Below are 18,492 nucleotides of genomic sequence, written 5' to 3' on the forward strand. Positions count from 1 at the left end.
TGTCTCTGACTCTGACTCTGTCTCTGACTCTGTCTCTGACTCTGACTCTGTCTCTGACTCTGTCTCTGACTCTGTCTCTGACTCTGACTCTGACTCTGACTCTGTCTCTGACTCTGACTCTGACTCTGACTCTGTCTCTGACTCTGACTCTGTCTCTGACTCTGTCTCTGTCTCTCTCTCTCTCTCTGTCTCTGACTCTGACTCTGTCTCTGACTCTGACTCTGTCTCTGACTCTGTCTCTGTCTCTGACTCTGACTCTGTCTCTGACTCTGTCTCTGACTCAGTCTCTGACTCTGACTCTGTCTCTGACTCTGTCTCTGACTCTGTCTCTGACTCTGACTCTGACTCTGACTCTGTCTCTGACTCTGACTCTGACTCTGACTCTGTCTCTGACTCTGACTCTGTCTCTGACTCTGTCTCTGTCTCTCTCTCTCTCTCTGTCTCTGACTCTGACTCTGTCTCTGACTCTGACTCTGTCTCTGACTCTGTCTCTGTCTCTGACTCTGACTCTGTCTCTGACTCTGTCTCTGACTCTGTCTCTGACTCTGACTCTGACTCTGACTCTGTCTCTGACTCTGTCTCTGTCTCTGACTCTGACTCTGTCTCTGTCTCTGTCTCTGACTCTGACTCTGACTCTGTCTCTGTCTCTGTCTCTGACTCTGACTCTGTCTCTGACTCTGACTCTGACTCTGACTCTGTCTCTGACTCTGTCTCTGTCTCTGACTATGTCTCTGACTCTGACTCTGACTCTGTCTCTGTCTCTGTCTCTGACTCTGACTCTGACTCTGTCTCTGACTCTGTCTCTGTCTCTGACTCTGTCTCTGACTCTGTCTCTGTCTCTGACTCTGACTCTGACTCTGTCTCTGTCTCTGACTCTGTCTCTGACTCTGACTCTGTCTCTGTCTCTGTCTCTGACTCTGTCTCGCTCTCCTCTTCACTTCCTGAGACTCCTCATCTCTCTTCATCTCTCTTCATCTTCATCTCACTCTTCATCTCTCGTCTCGTCCTGATGAGTGTTGTGTTGCACTGTGATGGAGACGGAGGGAAGAAAAGTGAAAGATGTCGTATGGTCGGAGCAGCAGGGCGACAGAACCAAACGCTGCATGATACTGCTGTCCAACTGTGTGTGTGTGTGTGTGTGTGTGTGTGTGTGTGTGTGTGTGCTCGACACAGACACAACTCATTCACATATGAAAGTGTTTGTGTTTGCTTCCCTGTCGTCTGCAGAGGATGATACAGTCTGACAGGTGTGAGTGCTGCGCATTTGACTTTCACACAGAGGTCAGTGTGTGTGTGTGTGTGTGTGCGTGTGTGTGTGTGGAGTTGGGTGTTGGTCTGCTTTAGCAATCCTGCCACTGATGTCAGCTCGAGACAAAGACACAAACATCATCCGCACTGACAAACGCACACTGCTCTCCCTCTCTTCTCTACAGGACACACGTGTACCAACACACACACACACACACACACACACACACACACACACACACACACACACACACACATAGTGACACCTTCATCCTTGGCTTGTCAGGGCAGATTGCAGTGTGAGGGAATGACTCAGATACTGAAGAGTCGAGTGTGGAGCTGTTTATATGTGAGTGTGTGTGTGTGTGTGTGTGTGTGTGTGTGTGTGTGTGTGTGAGTGAGTGTTTGTGTTTGTCAGCCCTTTATTTCAGACACATGAGGAGACACGCATGAATGATTTTAAAGGACAGTTGTCAAGTTTACATCAACCATTTTCATAGCTTGATGCCAATCTATCTATCTATCTATATCTATAGATAGATAGATAGACAGACAGACAGACAGACAGACAGACAGACAGACAGACAGACAGATAGATAGATAGATAGATAGATAGATAGATAGATAGACAGACAGACAGACAGACAGACAGACAGACAGACAGACAGACAGATAGATAGATAGATAGATAGATAGATAGATAGAATGATGTGTTTGAGCTCACAGCTGCTGTCACAGTCAGTCTGTCTCACGTCTGGGTGACACAGGAGGACGAGGTCTTCATCATTATCTCTGACACCAATCTGACCAGAGGTCACAACTTCAGAGGTGTCAGAGTCGACACAAGCTCACCAGGATGACATGTTTTACTTTCCTTCAGTTCGCTCGCTGGAATCTTTTATTATTTACTCAGACGTTCTCCAAAGTTATTTGTTAAGTGTTTTAAATGCAGCAGTTGCAGATGTCCTAATGACATCCTGAGTCACATCACGGTTATATCATATACATCATATTCAGTCAGCTGAAATGTTCCTTCAGCTGCAGAACTTCAGCTAGCAGGAGCTGCTAACAGAAGCTGCTAACAGAAGCAGCTAGCAAGAGCTGCTAACAGAAGCTGCTAACAGAAGCTGCTAACAGAAGCTGCTAACAGAAGCAGCTAGCAAGAGCTGCTAACAGAAGCTGCTAACAGAAGCTACTAAAAGGAGCCGCTAACAGAAGCTGCTAACAGAAGCTGCTAACAGGCGCTGCTAGCAAGAGCTGCTAACAGGAAGTGGACCTCTGAGTGATGTCCTGTGTGAACATGTTTATCTGTTCATGGTGTTTGGTCCAAAGTGGTGTTCTGGCGAGCGTGTGGAGTGTATTTCAGGTCAGAGCGAGCACAGTGCTCTCTGTGTGTCTCTGTCGGTTGATAATTAGTCGAGATGAATCTTTAACGAGCTCTGTGGGGAAATGAGAGAAGCTCAGACAGGATTTGATGGAGTGGCTTCAGACGCTGCTGCTGCCTGCAGAGTCTCTCTGACCTTCATCTGTCAGACGATTAAAGAACATTGTTTAAAGATCAGTGAGCGTCTGGTGTTTTCATCAGAGGTGATATTAGCTGTTCTATCAGTGAACTTTGAAGATGAAGAAACACAGTAATGACTCTACAAACATCTGGGTCCAAATGAGACGGCTCTGCTGAGTTTCACCAGGCGCTCAGCAGAAGATGAGAGGTGACAATGAGACAGCCAGCAGGGAGGACATCAGCTGATACCTGCCGCCACATTCAGAGGGCCACGTTAGCTCGTATGCTAACAGATCTCTAAAGTGAAGATAGCGACGATCAGGTGAAGAGGCTCCAAACTTAAAGTGAAACTCTCCAAAATGCAACTGAGGCTTTTTTGTGAATGTATATGAGTCAAACCTTCGTGTAAAAGCATCATTATGAAGAAAGAGACACTTTTAAGATTTACCGTATTTTCGTTTTTGGGTCATTTTCAATGGGAGTGCTACAGGCACTACTGCTAACGTGAGTTGTTCAAAAACTTTCTTTTTAGTAACTCTGTGTACACAATCAATGTTGTCAGTGCTGGTGTTCATGTGTAGAGACCCTGGTGATGCTACCAGCAAAGTTTCATGTTGTGTCGAGACTTCTGTTTTAAATATACAGATTTTCATGCTGTTGTAAAAGTGCCCGTAGCACTCCCACTGAAAATGAGTTTGACCCGAAAATGAAAATACGGTAAATCTTAAAAGTGCCTCTTTCATCGTAATGATGCTTTTACATTACGGTTTGACTCATATACATTCACAAAAACAGCGTTGGTTGCATTTTGCCGAGAGTTTCACTGTAAGTTGGACCGGTTTGTCTCAGCACGTCGGCGCTGACGGTGGACGAGGTGACGTCAGCGCGAGAGACTCAGGTCACATTAGAAGCTACGGATGAGCTGAAGCTGAGAAATCATCCACAGTGTAAGATCACAGCTCCTCCCACACACACATATAACACCAATTATCAGTGTGTGTGTGTGTGTGTGTGTGTGTGTGTGTGTGTGCAGGAGAAAATGAAGAATATTTAAATTAGATCACAGCGAGGCTGAGTGAGTCCAAATGGTCTTATTACCGACTGTTACAGGCAGAACTACACACTGAGAACCACACACACACACAATTATCTCCACACACACATCAGTCTAACTCACACACACACACACACACGTCGAGGAGGCGTGGCCGGCTGTCAGAGAGGCATCACTCTGTGTGACCTCAACGTGTCAGTCATGGTGTAACACACTCCGGATCCCTCGAGTCTGATTCAATTATCACTTCTGCTTTAACGAGGATAAACAAACACACACACACACACACACACACACACACACACACACACATACACACATACACACACACACACACATATTCATTCTATCTGAATATATTTCTCAGTTTTTAACCATGAAATAAACATTAAGAATTATTTAACATTTATAAACGGAACCTTAACGGAGCGTCGGGAAGTTTGAGTGTCACGTCGCCTCATTATATCTGTGCTCACCTCTGAATACACCAGCGTGTTCGCTCGCTGGTTATTTGGCTCTGCATATATTTCAGGCCAAACTAACTAACGTGAAATCAAGTGGAAGCAAAGCGATGTTTCATTATCGGCCCAGAACACGGAGCTGCAGGCGGCTGCTTACGTAACGTAGAGTGATTGTGTTGATGCTACATTACTGTTTACACAACATGAACACAACTCTGCAGATGATCAAAGTGTTTCAGTCAAACAGTAATTAACACAGAGAGGCTTCAGCCATCAGCAGCCATCAGCAGCTAACAGGCTAATGAGCCAACAAGCTGTAAGTGGAAGTTCAGAGGAGCTGAGTTAGATCGGGTCGAGGATTCTCAGATAGAAGAAGAAAACCTGTGACTGTCTGACATGGACTCAGAGTATCAGAGTAAAAAGTCTCCCTCTGAAGGACATTTGTGCTCAAAGCTAACTGAAGCTCACGTCATATTAATAGAATTCAAAGACTATTAAAGTTAAAGGTAGAATCAGTAGGATTTGTCCCAGCTGTTCCTGAACGCACCACAAAGACAGTTGATTGTTGAGTCTCATTCCCAGGACGTCAAATAGACACATGTTGGGTTGGTAAAGCGTCCCGAGCAGCAACAAAGAGAGAAAATCAGAAACTCTCTGCAGATACGAGACACTAACACGCCTTTTCTCCACATTCCAGCCTCCCTCTCTGTCTGTTTACGGCTTCTTACGGCTTTTACGTCTTTGTCTCGTCTCGCTGCGTCTGATTGGTCCACATCAGTCTGCTGATGTTGGGAAATAACAAGAATCCAGAATTCACCTCAGATGCATCAAACTAAAGTAACGAGGCTGTTGTGAAGCTGAGAGGAGGAGAAAGTTCAGATGTAGAGAGGAGAAGTCACACAGAGACTCAGAGGACAGATATGAAGCATTTGTACTCTGTTACTTCCCACCTCTGTGTAGCATCAGTGATCTGCAGCTGCTGCCAGCACAACAGTCTCAGACGCTCCGCTGTCGAGCTGCATTGTGGGTAATGTTGCTAAGTCGTGACGGAGAAGAAGAACGTGTGGACGAAGAAGTCGATGTGGTTCATGTGTTCCTGTTGGAGCAGAAACCAGAATCGGCGTCTCTTCTCTCGCTGAATGTTTGTGGAGATGAAATGTCTCCGGGGCTCAGATCTCATCACGTTTGTTCAAATTCAACACAGGAAGTTTGTGTTTGTTCTAAATATGAAGGTCAGCAGCAGCCGGCGGCCTGCGAGAACCTCCTCGCTGGTTTACTGTCGTTACGCTGCAAATTACATGAAAAGTGACAGTGTTGGTTACCAGTGAAGGCGTCGTTCACCTCCATGTGCTTTGTTTTCTCATCTCATTTAATGTGTGTGTGTGTGTGTGTGTGTGTGTGAGTGTGTGTGTTTGGTGATTAGCTGCTTTGTTTTGTCTTGATGTTCTCTTTAATTAACAGTCCCTAAGTGGGGCTGCTCATTTGCATATTTACATATTTGCATAGCTCATGAGTTGCCGGCTGCCGCTCTGCATCAGCGTCAGCAGCGGCTGCCTTCGGTCACACCTCGGCTTCCATCACTTCCCGCTGCATCTCCGGAGAGATCGCTCGCTCTTGTTTCCCCTCAGAGGCTCATCGCTCGCCGCCCGTCACTCCTGTAAACCATCCGGACAACTTTCAGACGCTCTGCAGAGGAAATGAGATGAATCACCGAGAGCTTTTGTGTAAACTCACAGTCAGACGTGAGGAGAGAGTGAGCGAGCGGGCCTGTTGCGTCGCCGCCGTCCTCTGCGACCTCCAGGAGGAGAGGCAGCTATTTCCATCACGCCACCACCTCACCTCACTGACCGTGTAATGGAGCGATGCAGTCGCTAGATTGGCTTCCTCGCCTTAAAACACCACTCAGCTGCTGCCGCCGGCTCTGGAAAAGCAGTTTAGCCAAGCACGGCTCGGTGCTCGGGCGTGTGTGTTTGCATACATACCACTGTCATTAGTGGCAGTGTTCTGGGTTTGATGGGGGTCATGAAGAAGCTGATACACATAAATCTGCACAGCCGCCAGATGTGTCCTGATGGAAACCTCCAACAGGTCTATTAGAAGTGAAGCTGTGTGTTCTTTGTCGACCCTGCTCGAGGTTGTTGTGGGTCATTCCACACAAATCATGAATGTGTATGTTCCTGCAGGACCGGCTGGATCGGCGCTGTGCTCGAGAGACTGAGCGCATGAAGCTGAAACCAAAACTTCAACTCCCAAAACAACCTTCATCTCACAGTTTGGTTCTTCTCCCTCCTCTTCCTCACAGATCTCTGACGGGCCGAGTCGTGAGGTGAAACCAGCAGTGTGTGTTTTCCAGCCAGCAGTCAGTACTGATGCTGAGTGAAACCCAGTGAAGGTTTGCATCAGGAGCAGTTTTTATACTGGGCAGCAAGCTGCAAATGTGGCCGTCCTTTTTGCAGCTGGGTCTGCAGAGTTAGACAGAGGGTCCACCGATGTGACGCCTCAGAGGGTTCGCTTTGTTCCACCTCCAGATGCTCCTCGGTCTCTGTAGCTGTCAGCTTGTTGTTGTAGCAGCAAGCTGCTAACGGTCACTGTGTTCAAATTAAAAGCCCCCTGCTGAGAACCCAGCTCTAAACTCCGATGGGGTGCAATGTAAAGCTCTTATTTTGAAGACAAATTCGACCTGCTTCCTGTCAGCTGTCTGTTGCTCGAGGCAGCTAACGAGACGCTCCTCTGCACGCTTCCTTTAATAGTGGAAGTTTAACATCGGTGTGTGTTTGACTGAGCAGGCGAGAATCTGGGCCACAAGTCTGTAAGTAAATCTATCAAGTGTCGCCACATTTAACACCACAGCAGGGGGGAAGCAGCCATGACGAGGCAGCGGCCATTCAGGATCATGCTGCATCCTGCTGGTCACGGGGATAAATATTCTTCTGATGCATATGTTGTACGTCACTGCTCACGTACAACATTGTGCTTCATGTCACGTCACATGTTTACACCTGCCTCAGTGTGGCTTTTTGGAAAAGAAGGAATATTACACCTCCCTTTCACAAGACGGCAGCTTGCAGCCTTCACCTGGCTGCAAATGTGTCACCTTTTCTATCTGAAAGAGGCTGAAAACTGTTCCTCCTTTTCTGTTCGTCCTACAGAGAATCACTTCTGGATCCAGTCGGACACTAAGCACCAGAAGAGATTCACGTGAAGCTCCATGAAGACAGAATCTCACTCTCAGCTGCTTCTCACACTCGTGTTGGAAACATTCAGTTTTCCTGTCGACTCGTCAGTGGAAACATCAGTGTGACCTTCAGAGAACACACATGATGTCCTCCTGCTGACGGCTGCTGACCGTCACACTCACATCTCAAACACTTACTGACTGACTCACTGCACTCGTTCATCAACAACAACTGAAGGCTGTGAAGAGATCAGCGCCTCAGTTTAAAGCTGCAGTGACGTCACACATGGTTAGAGAGCTTCGGTACGAATGCTTTTATCTGTTAACGACTCGAGCAGACTCCATCGTCTCCACACCCAGAGATCCTGAGACGGCAGCTGATGATTGAAATCTGTTGGTCAAACCTGAAATCTGAATCTCTCAAATGCAGTTTCACTAAAACACTTTCTGGTGATTGAGGAAACAGTTTTGGTTCCATCAGAGCTCAGAACGGTGATCAGCGTTACAGGAACCTCTGATGGTTAAAGGACATTCACAGTAATCAGCTACTCTGTTTCTGTGTGGAGACAGAAAATAATCTCCGCTGACGGTTTTATTCATCCGTCCACATCTTCCATCAGAGCTGAAGTCTCTCTGTGGGTGAAGCTTTACGGTCTGCAGATCACAACAGTGCTTGTTGTGTTGATATTCACAGAGCGGTTGGATTAATATAGATATTCAGCGTCGAGGCGTCGACCTTGTTGCTCTCATTCAGCAGCGTTCACTTAAAGCTCCCGGTGGAGTTCTGATCCACCTCGCTGCATGTATGTACGCAGCTCTCACCACCTCTGACCAGCACACTGTCGTGTTTCTGGGCTCACTGATGCACAAAAGTGTCGGCCATCAAATCCACCTGACATTCAAGTCCAGTGACGTAAAGAGGAGCGCTAACTGCTAACTGCTAACCACTAACCACTAAACAGACAGGTAGCTTCAATGACGACACCGACAGATTTGTTCAGCTGATACGACAGCTGATAAAATAACTGATAACAAAAACCAACATTTCAATGCTTTTCCGTGCACACTGAGTGTCAGAGAGGCTCAGATGTAGACAGCACAGATGCTTTATCTGAGTTGACGCTCATTAAAGTAGTTCCTGGTGTTGAGGAGGACTTGGATCCTGTGGGACCCAGAGACCGGTCGGTTTAAACTGCGTTCCTGGGGAGCAGGCGTGATGGTGGGAACTCCAGCGGGAGTGAGATTAAGGAAACAGTTCAGGGCTCGGCTGTGGTGCCGTCGTCTAATTGGCGCCCTTAAACTGGAGCGGGATCAACGCCTGGCGGTGAGACGAGCCGGCCTCTGAACGTCTCTGCAAAGTGAACCCGCTAACGGTCTTAATGTGTGTTTGACTTCTAATTATAATCTCTAATTGTCGCGTAACTTCACTTTAGTCGTGTGAACTTTGAGAAATCAGTGAGAACAAAGTGAATGTTTCACCTGCGGTTCTGTGAATTAAAGGTGTGACTGCGACTCTCATTTCATATGCAAATAGATTTTTTTAGGGTGGTGAAAACCTTTCAGCGCTCTCTGTAGGGTTCTCCTGCATTACTGGTGGCTAAGACCATATTTAATTACTCTACGTGTCAATCAGCGGCGTCCCGCTCGCAGCCACTTCCTCCCGCTCGCTCACATCCACAGCGGGAGACGAGACTCCCTGCGAGCCGCCAGGACCCGGAGGACCGCTGGGATCCAGCTGATTATGCAGCTCTCTGCTCTCCATCGGAGGGTAATGGAGGCTAAAAATGAAAAGCCTACTCTGGACTCCATTTTACAGCCAATCAAACAGGCTTCATGCTCCACGCATGATACCAAGTGAAGCCGTCAGCGGACCGCGGACGGCATTGTTGCCTGACTGAGGGCGGGAGAACAGAGTGTGTGTGGCGCTTAGAGGGAATCTGGGGCCGAGCTCGTTAGAGGTTCTGTGGATGTTTGGTGGTCTGTTGGTTCTGCAGGGCGTGTGTGTGTGTGTGTGTGTGTGTGTGTGTGTGTGTGAATCCTCTGAGGAGTCGAGGCCGATCGCAGCTCTTCTTCTGCTTTCTGCCTCCTTTGTTCTGACACAGACGACCATCAGGACGCAGAGCGATGGGAGCCAATCACCTTCCAGACGCTCGACCTCATCATCACATCAGCATCATCACTCTGCTCGCCTCGTTGTTTCAGTGTGTCAACGTCCACAAGTTTGAATCAACAGTAATCTTGCTCTCAGTGAAAAGTCAGAAATGTATTTTATTGTAGATGTTACTTTTCACATTTGACGTTTGTCAGCAAGCTTTATTTTGAAAGTCTAACAGGAAGAAACTCTTGTTATCTATATTTCACTCACTAATTACTGAAGTCGTTGACTGAGAAACAGACGGCGGAGCGGTTCTGTGAGCTCAGCCTTGACCATGAGAGCAGAAACACTGCAAGTGTGCAGCAGAAGACGAGTGAGCAGCCAGAACCGACCCGATGTGATCAACACATGATCTCACACAGAGCCAGCGGTGTACATGTAGAACATGCAGAGGACATGTTGGTGACTTGTTGTTTGACGGATCAGTCAGTGAGCTGTAGAACATGCAGAGGAGAGATGTTTCCCTCTGATCCAGTCTTTCTGCGAGGCGAAGCTAACCTCACATCTTTTATGCTTGTGTCTTCTTTCTCTCGTGTTTCTGGTCAGCGGTTTATGAGCTGTAGTTTCCCAGAGACAGCTGAAGAGGTCGGTGTGTTTACTGGGGAAACTACAGTTAACAACCTGCTGCATCAGAACCACTGACACAGAACCATCGACCCAGACAACCACTGAACATACAGTCAGGATGTAGCATGCTAGCTGGCTCATTCTGGACCTGCCCTCTGGTCGTCCAGCGGACCAGGACCACGGATGGTTGTTAGTCTAACAGTCTTTCATGGTCCTGCTGTTGATGTTTAGCATGAACTTTTGTCTTGAAATCAGATGATCAGAATCAGGTTCATCTGTCTCACACCACCACAGACGAGAGGACAAAGTGAAGTGAAGCTGCCAAGACATCAGACTTTCACTGCGCACACTGTATCAGCGAGGAAATCATGATGACGACATCACGATGTTTAACAGCAGGCGGTACGCACTCAATCACAACTAGTTACATGTTTCATTCTTCTTTCTATCCAGTTTTCATGGCGAGTGGCTGTCAGGGTTCAGGTGCATTATCACCATCTACCATCACATTCACACTGTATTATCACATGTTATCATCTGGATATCAATATTTCATTTTTGTCACTCCTACTGTGAACGATGTGGCTTCCTGTTGAACAGACACGCTCAGACGGTTCAATGAGAGAAACAATGAGCAGGAACAAAAGCTCAGCGTCAGTGTTTCAACATGCTCACTGACTTCACATGTAAATCAATAGAAAATAATTCATCTGTGAGACTTCAATGGAAAAGTGTTCACACATTCACACCTCCCTCCTCCTGTTCTACAGTAGCTTCCTGTTTGGCTTCAGAGTCCTTCTCTTCTCCTCCATCACTGTATTCAACATGAATTCATCCAGAGCGAGTCGACCAATCAGCGCCGCTCCTCTCTCAAGGACACTTCGTCAGCAGTCGCCACAGGAGGAGGGCGACTGCTCGTTCACTTCCTCCACTTCAAACTTCTCTAACCTTTAAAGCCAGTTGTTATCAATCAAACATGCAATTTTGACCCAAGAGAGTGCGAGATTTCTTTCCAATTAAACACTCCAGCAGCTGATTTCACTGATTAGTTCCTCCTCCCGTTCGACTATAATCACTGAAATGAGCAGCATCAAGTCTTCCAGGGAGAAGAAACAGCAGGTCACGATCACACCTGATTGGCCGCTGAAGGCCACACACGTCTCACCTGCAGAGAGCGTCGGAGCGGCAGGTACGTCGCAGCTCCAGGCAGCTGGGTTTGTGCCTCTCCTGGTGCGAGCAGGAGGGGACGATGGTGCGGCGGCGGCGCTCGGCGCACGCCTGGTCCGGGCACGAGCAGAACAGCAGCGGGTAACTCAGCTCCCATGAGACCCGCTCGAAGAACTGACGCAGGGCCTGAGACAGAGCGGAGACAGCAGGGTTAATCCTCCCGTCACCCACAGATACAGCTAAACCTGACAAGAGATGATTGGAAGCTGTGCTGAGGTCAGATCCTGAATACACTTTTATTACTGCCACTAAAGATCAGTTAACGTTAAAGAGAGGAAGGGAAATTACATTTAGCTGTTAGCAGCACAGCGAGAGACGGAACCAGGAACGGAAGCAGAAAATGAAACGTTAATAACCTTAAATCAGCAGCCAGCAGTGACGAGGAGGCTTTCAGATCCTTTACTGATGTGAAAGTACTAATCACACGCTGTGGAGGAACATTCACAGCCCAAACCCTCGCTAAAGGGAAACTCCACCAATTCACAGGACAGGATCTGATGTCTTCGCTTTCTTTGTGTGTATTTGGATGTTTCTGACTTCTACCTGGACTTTATTGTCTACATGTGACTTTTCTTTAGCAAGTTACAGTCATGTATATCTTTTACAGCCCATGTAGATGTGTCCAAACCAGGCTGAGTGTATTAGAGGACCAGCGACCTCTTCAGACTCGACCACGGTGGTGTGATCACGTTCGGTTCTGAGCCAGACGAGACTCTACACGGGTTCTTAGGATCATTGGGCCAACAGTTATTAAAACATGTTCAGAACAATGTGTCACACAGTGTTCACAGGGAGCGCTGCTGTACAAGTCTAATCTAATAAGTGATGTCACTCAGTGGTTCAGTTGCACTGTGGGTAATGTAGGCACCAGGTTTGTAACAGGAAGATGAACAGTTGGAGTTAAAGACATCGAAATCCCAGCACTGTTTATATTTTGTGTGTTTCTGTTGAATTATTAACATTGTTTTAACTTGGATAGTGAAACTTTGGAAACTCTGAATTTGACAATTAAAAACCAGCAGAAGACTGACGGATCTGAGGAGATCAGCATCATGTGACCGTTAAGGTTCAAGAAAAAGACTTAAAAACAACTTGAAGAAATAACAGAGCTGCAGTATTTGACCAGCATTTCCTCAGACTGAACGTGTTTCTGCTGTCTAAAACATAAACATCAGAAACATAAACAGATATTTGTGCACCGACCTTCTGACATCTTTTCCGACTACACGGCTCCTGATTGGCCACAGAGGGCTGAGGGGGCGTGGCCTTGCTGCAGATCGAGTTGTAGGCCGACCGGAGGCGTTTACACGTCTCGTTGAGGTTACACGCCTTGGCCGCGTCCAGACAGGGGTTACAGGGTTTCCCCGCCTCGGAGCAGGGGCTCATCTTCGACAGCGACGAATCTGAACACAAAGAGAAGAAAAGATCCAATCACGTCACGGTCAGAGACAGAATCTGAGCTGTCAGAGGAGGGAAATGTTTGGGTCCAACATTAATAGAAAAAGATAATTGAACATTTTCATTTCCTGCAGTATGAACTGGGAGTCAAATACAATCCTTTCCAAACATCACAATTACGCAGCGAGCAGGCTTCAATCAATCAGAATCAATTTAAAAACTTTTTTCTGAGACATGAATTAAATGTTTTCAAGGACGAGAAGCTGTTACATGTCGTAATTCATCAGCAGACAAAGAAACACATCAGGAGCCCGCGCTGATCACACGTGACGGAGAACTGACGGAGGACGTGAAACGCAGCAGGAAACTAAACTACACAACCAGAAGCCTGCAGAGGATCGGTTCTGGATGTTTCAGAACCGAGCAGAAACTTAAAATGAGATGCAAAACAAACTACATGAGCCTGAAACGACAAAGAAACTCAGAACAACCGCAAAGACTCTGAAAATGTTGATGAAGAGTCTCAGAACGCACCAGACAACACAACATGACCCAGAACCACGACATGACACAGACTGTCCGTTTGTTCTGATTGGACCTGACGATGAGTCGTTGTTTCCTGGTGTGGCTGCTGCCTGGTCAGCCGTCTCTCTCACAGTCATCATGTCCATGTGAAGGAGTGAAGCAGGATGAGACTTTATTAACGAGTACAGTTTGTGACCAAAGATAGACGAGCCTGAGAGGAAACGAAGCATCACACACGCTGCCTGACCAGCTGATCCTGAGTCAGCCGAGCTGCGGACCTGTGATAGTGGTGTGTACTGATAACAGAGCTGGTGCCACTGGGAGCTGATCCGATCTGAAGTGGAGATTAAGTGTAATAAACTGACAGGGAGCAGGTGAAAGTGAGTTACAGATCTGGGTAAAATACATCACGAGTCAGAGTGTTTCCTGCTGAGAGGGTGGAGACACGAGACCACCTCCACCCTGCTGGGAAGACCAGCACCAAGACCAGCACAGACCAGAACCAAGACCAGCACCAAGACCAGCACCAAGACCAGCACAGACCAGCACCAAGACCAGCACAGACCAGCACAGACCAGCACCAAGACCAGCACAGACCAGAACCAAGACCAGCACCAAGACCAGCACCAAGACCAGCACAGACCAGCACCAAGACCAGCACAGACCAGAACCAAGACCAGCACCAAGACCAGCACCAAGACCAGCACCAAGACCAGCACAGACCAGCACCAAGACCAGCACAGACCAGCACCAAGACCAGCACAGACCAGCACCAAGACCAGCACCAAGACCAGCACAGACCAGCACAGACCAGCACCAAGACCAGCACCAAGACCAGCACAGACCAGCACCAAGACCAGCACAGACCAGCACCAAGACCAGCATGAAGACCAGCACAGACCAGCACCAAGACCAGCACAGACCAGCACCAAGACCAGCACAGACCAGCACCAAGACCAGCACCAAGACCAGCACAGACCAGCACCAAGACCAGCACAGACCAGCACCAAGACCAGCACCAAGACCAGCACAGACCAGCACCAAGACCAGCACAGACCAGCACCAAGACCAGCACAGACCAGCACCAAGACCAGCACCAACACAACATCTGCTGGTCTTGCTAGTGACCCAGCAGGGTGTGGACGGTAACCTCTGCCCGGCTCGGTCTGGATACTGCTGAGGAAACCTGCAGCTGTTGGCTGACCGTCAGGCAGGACGGAGGTCTGTAGTGGGTCAGAACTTCTCAAACAGAACCCTGTGTTCTCACCTTTAACCTTTTTTTGCTATCATGCCTGTGAACATTATGAGCGTGTTAGCCTGCTGATGTTAGCATTTAGCTCAAAACATCGCGGTCTTGACGTACAGCCTGATGAAGCTGCTAACATGACTGTAAAGTCTCGGTCCAGTTCAGAGTTTGGTTCCTACAAGGAGCAGAACAGGTCCGGGCTCTTCAGCCGTCCTGACTGTCTGCCTCTCTGCTGTGTGAGGAGTATCACAGTTCCTGATTGAGAGAGAAAAAAAAAAACATTTCCTGCAGGATGTTTCTGGAAAATTAAATATTTTCTGCATGAACAGATTTCGTAGGAGACTTGTGGAAAATGACTACAAATTGTGACTCGGTTATCCACAATGAGCTTGAAATGATCTTAAAGCTGCCAGAAAATATTAACATTTCCGTTTCACATGCGAACATGTTGACCGGCAGCAGCGGTGTGTATGAGAGAGCGTCTGTGAAGCGGCTCTTCACATCTCACATGATATCTGCCGCCTGCACAGACGGGTCAGAGTGAACAGAAAGGAGGAAAAGCTCCTCGTGCATCAAGTGCCATCTGATGGAGGAAGGTGCTGCACAGATCTGGTTACATGTGTGAATGTCACATCACCGTGTCAAGTGTGAACACACACGTGTGTGTAGAACCCACTACAGTCCAACACATCCAATTACACAAGTCTAATGGAAAAGACAACTGTAACCTCGGCCTCTGAAAGCCCTTTAAAGTGTGGCGTGACGGCTGCAGTCAGAGCTGCAGTCTCATCCAGCATAATGCAGATTTTTATTAGTAGCATAGCAACAAGTGCAGAGAGACGTCCTCTGCAGCCGCCGGCTCGGTTCATCTGAAGAGAGGCTGAAACCACAATGTGACATCGGCAGGGAAGTCATATAATCTGCACTCACTGTGTTCAAACATGCTAACAAAACGTTGGTATAATCTTTGGAAAGAGGACGAGGACGTGACGACAGCACCACAGCAGTCCTGGACGTCCCGTTATCCTGGATCACTGTTATATTATCTGTTATATTCAAACTGAGATCCTGAAGGTTCGTCTGGATAAACTGGCTGATCGGTAAAATCAAGCAGCCGTCTTGGTGATATTTCTCAAAGCGTGAGTTTGATTTTCTCCAGGCTGATGCAGTGATGTGACTGTAGAATACAGAAAGAGCAGATCTGATATTTGCTAACATGCTAACACCAACATACAGGCTGATGTACGAGGCAGCAGGACAGAAACAACTGAAGCCTGGATCTGTTTACATTGAGTCTAACTGTTCTCCAGTCATAATGAGCTGGATGAGCTGTTAGCACCTCCTGTTAGCAGTGTACCCACTGATGCACAGACAACTGTCAGTAGCCACATTCACACAGGAGAAGCATTATCTCTGCAGCGTTGGTTCACTAATGGTGATTCACACAGAGAGAAGCAGCTCCACCTTAAAGACAAACCACCGTGATTTCACACAGAAAGCCGCTGCTGCAGCTCCTAAAGAGGCGTGACGGCACACATCGTGATGATGACGGTGTCCTCCCGGTCAATCTGACTCCCTGTTTTCTGAGAGAAAGTTGCCTGAAGTCTCAGGGTCGGGAGGGCTGACGGTCGCAGATTTATTTTCATCACAAACACTCGGTGAGTTAAAGTTTTTTGTGACAGACGCTGTTTTTCAGGCAGAAATGTTGCAAAGAGTCGATGGACAGACAGGAGGACAGACAGGAGGACAGACAGGAGGATGGACACTTCTCCACGTATTTTTTTCCTCATATAAGTTACCAAAGACAGTTACAGTTACTATGCTGCTGTTGTTTGGTCCTGTAACGTTGCTTTGTGGGACATTTCGGAGTGAAGGACCTGTGCAGTTATCAGACCGTCCGATCGACACGCCCTCGATACGAGAAGCCGGCTTATCAGCTCACACTGGTTCGGTTCTCCAGTAATACGGCCCTGATACTACCTCCAGAGGCGGATCAGTGCCGGAGCCAAATTTCCCCCCCACTGCCTCCGAGAGATTCACACTGAGATGGAGAATTGGCGCCTTAAAGCTGCATCCAAACGCAGAGTGAACGGGGCCACTGAGACAGAACAGGAAGCTTCAGATTCTGAGTGAATTCATGATGATGTCCTCGCTGACTGACAGTCTAATTATGGCTCATAGTGGCTGAAAATATTGGACATTTGTCTGTTGACTGAAACGCGGCAGCAGATAGTCGTGCAGGTCGATCTACATCGTTCTGATGGATGAACTGTGTGTCAGAGAGAGACGGGGTGACGGAGAGGCCGCGGCTGTGAGCTGTCATCACCTCCGTCTGTGATGTCACATGTAATTAAATATGAGAACAACTGCAATTAACGCGTGTGCATGTTTGTAGCATCAGTCTGTTCACTGATGCTGCTTCCCCTGCAGATAACCTTGAGCACACACACACACACACACACACACACACACACACACACACACACACACTCAGTACTCTGTATGTACGAGTTTACAAGATGAGAACGACTGCAGAGCTTCAGAGTGTTTTATTATCGCCGACAAACTCTCCTCCAGTGAAACACATTTTTCTTCACATTCAAACATCTACTGGCAGTCACACACACACACACACACACACACACACACACACACACACACACACACACACACACACACACTCACACAGACACACACACACACACACTCACACAGTCACACACACACACACACAGTCACACACACACACACACACACACACACACAGACACACACACACACAGTCACAGACACACACACACACAGACACACAGACACACACACACACACACACAGTCACACACACACACACAGTCACACACACACACACACACAGACACACACACACACACACACACACACAGTCACAGACACACACACACAGACACACACACACACACACACACAGTCACACACACACACACACAGTCACACACACACACACACACACACACACACACACACACACACACACAGACACAGACACACACACACAGACACACACACACACACACACACAGTCACACACACACACACACAGACACACACAGCCCTGAGCTGTGCAGATAAACAGTAGTGTATCAGTGTGTTTCCAGTAAAAAGGCTGATTTGGTATCGAGGCGTTGCTGCTGAATGAAACCAGACACCGTTTTCTCTTCTGGTGACACAATCAGCCTCCTTCTTCTCTTCTGACAGTCAGAACTGTTCTGCCGGGCCCGTCTGAGGATGTTTGACACAGACGATATGTCCACATGTCTTTCATCATCTCTGTCAGTACAACATGGTGGATAGCAGAAGAGCTGTAGAGTAACGGCTTCAGTGATTTTTAGCCCAGTCAACAAGATATAATGTTTCTGCAAACTGAAATGTTACCGAACATTCCCACAGTACGGTACGCATCATATATCACATTCTGATGACATGTACAGAGCTACGCTGTGTGTTACAGTCAGGCGAGGCGGCTGCCAAGCCCGAGACCACCAGAGACAACCAGTCAACATATGTAAGAATGAATCAACTCAGTATATTTAACGAGACCTCGAGATCAGCCAAGCCTGATCTTTACTCACCCTAACACTGTTTCTCTGACTAAACCTGTCCACACCATGAGCACAACATACAATTCAAACTTAAATCTAAAGAAATGTAAAGTTTCAACATATCTGTGGTTTGTTAAATATGTATACTGCCAACATTAAAGCTTCTTTATGCTCATATGTTGAATCTACACGTGTTGTTGGACTCTCGCTCGCAGGACGAATCGTAAAAACTCTGGAGATCCTCCGACTGTTCATCATCACCTGAGAGTTAGCTCCGTTAGCTCTGTTAGCTCTGTCAGCTCTGTCAGCTCTGTTAGCTCTGTCAGCGCTGTCAGCTCTGTTAGCTCTGTCAGC

At 47.6% G+C, this 18,492-nt stretch overlaps 1 protein-coding gene across 1 annotated transcript in view; it reads right to left on the minus strand.

Annotated features, from left to right (window-relative positions):
* The window catches only part of gfra2b (GDNF family receptor alpha 2b), a 77,474-nt gene that overhangs the window by 18,457 nt on the left and 40,525 nt on the right, over positions 1–18,492 (minus strand). The window contains exons 4-5 of the mRNA XM_037118348.1: positions 12,595–12,794; positions 11,330–11,517 (exon numbers count right to left, since the gene is read on the minus strand). Of these exons, the coding sequence (XP_036974243.1) occupies positions 11,330–11,517; positions 12,595–12,794 (388 nt within the window). The remainder of the gene's footprint in view (positions 1–11,329; positions 11,518–12,594; positions 12,795–18,492) is intronic.

This window comes from Acanthopagrus latus, chromosome 12 (assembly GCF_904848185.1).
Source record: "Acanthopagrus latus isolate v.2019 chromosome 12, fAcaLat1.1, whole genome shotgun sequence".
Lineage (NCBI taxonomy): Eukaryota > Metazoa > Chordata > Actinopteri > Spariformes > Sparidae > Acanthopagrus > Acanthopagrus latus.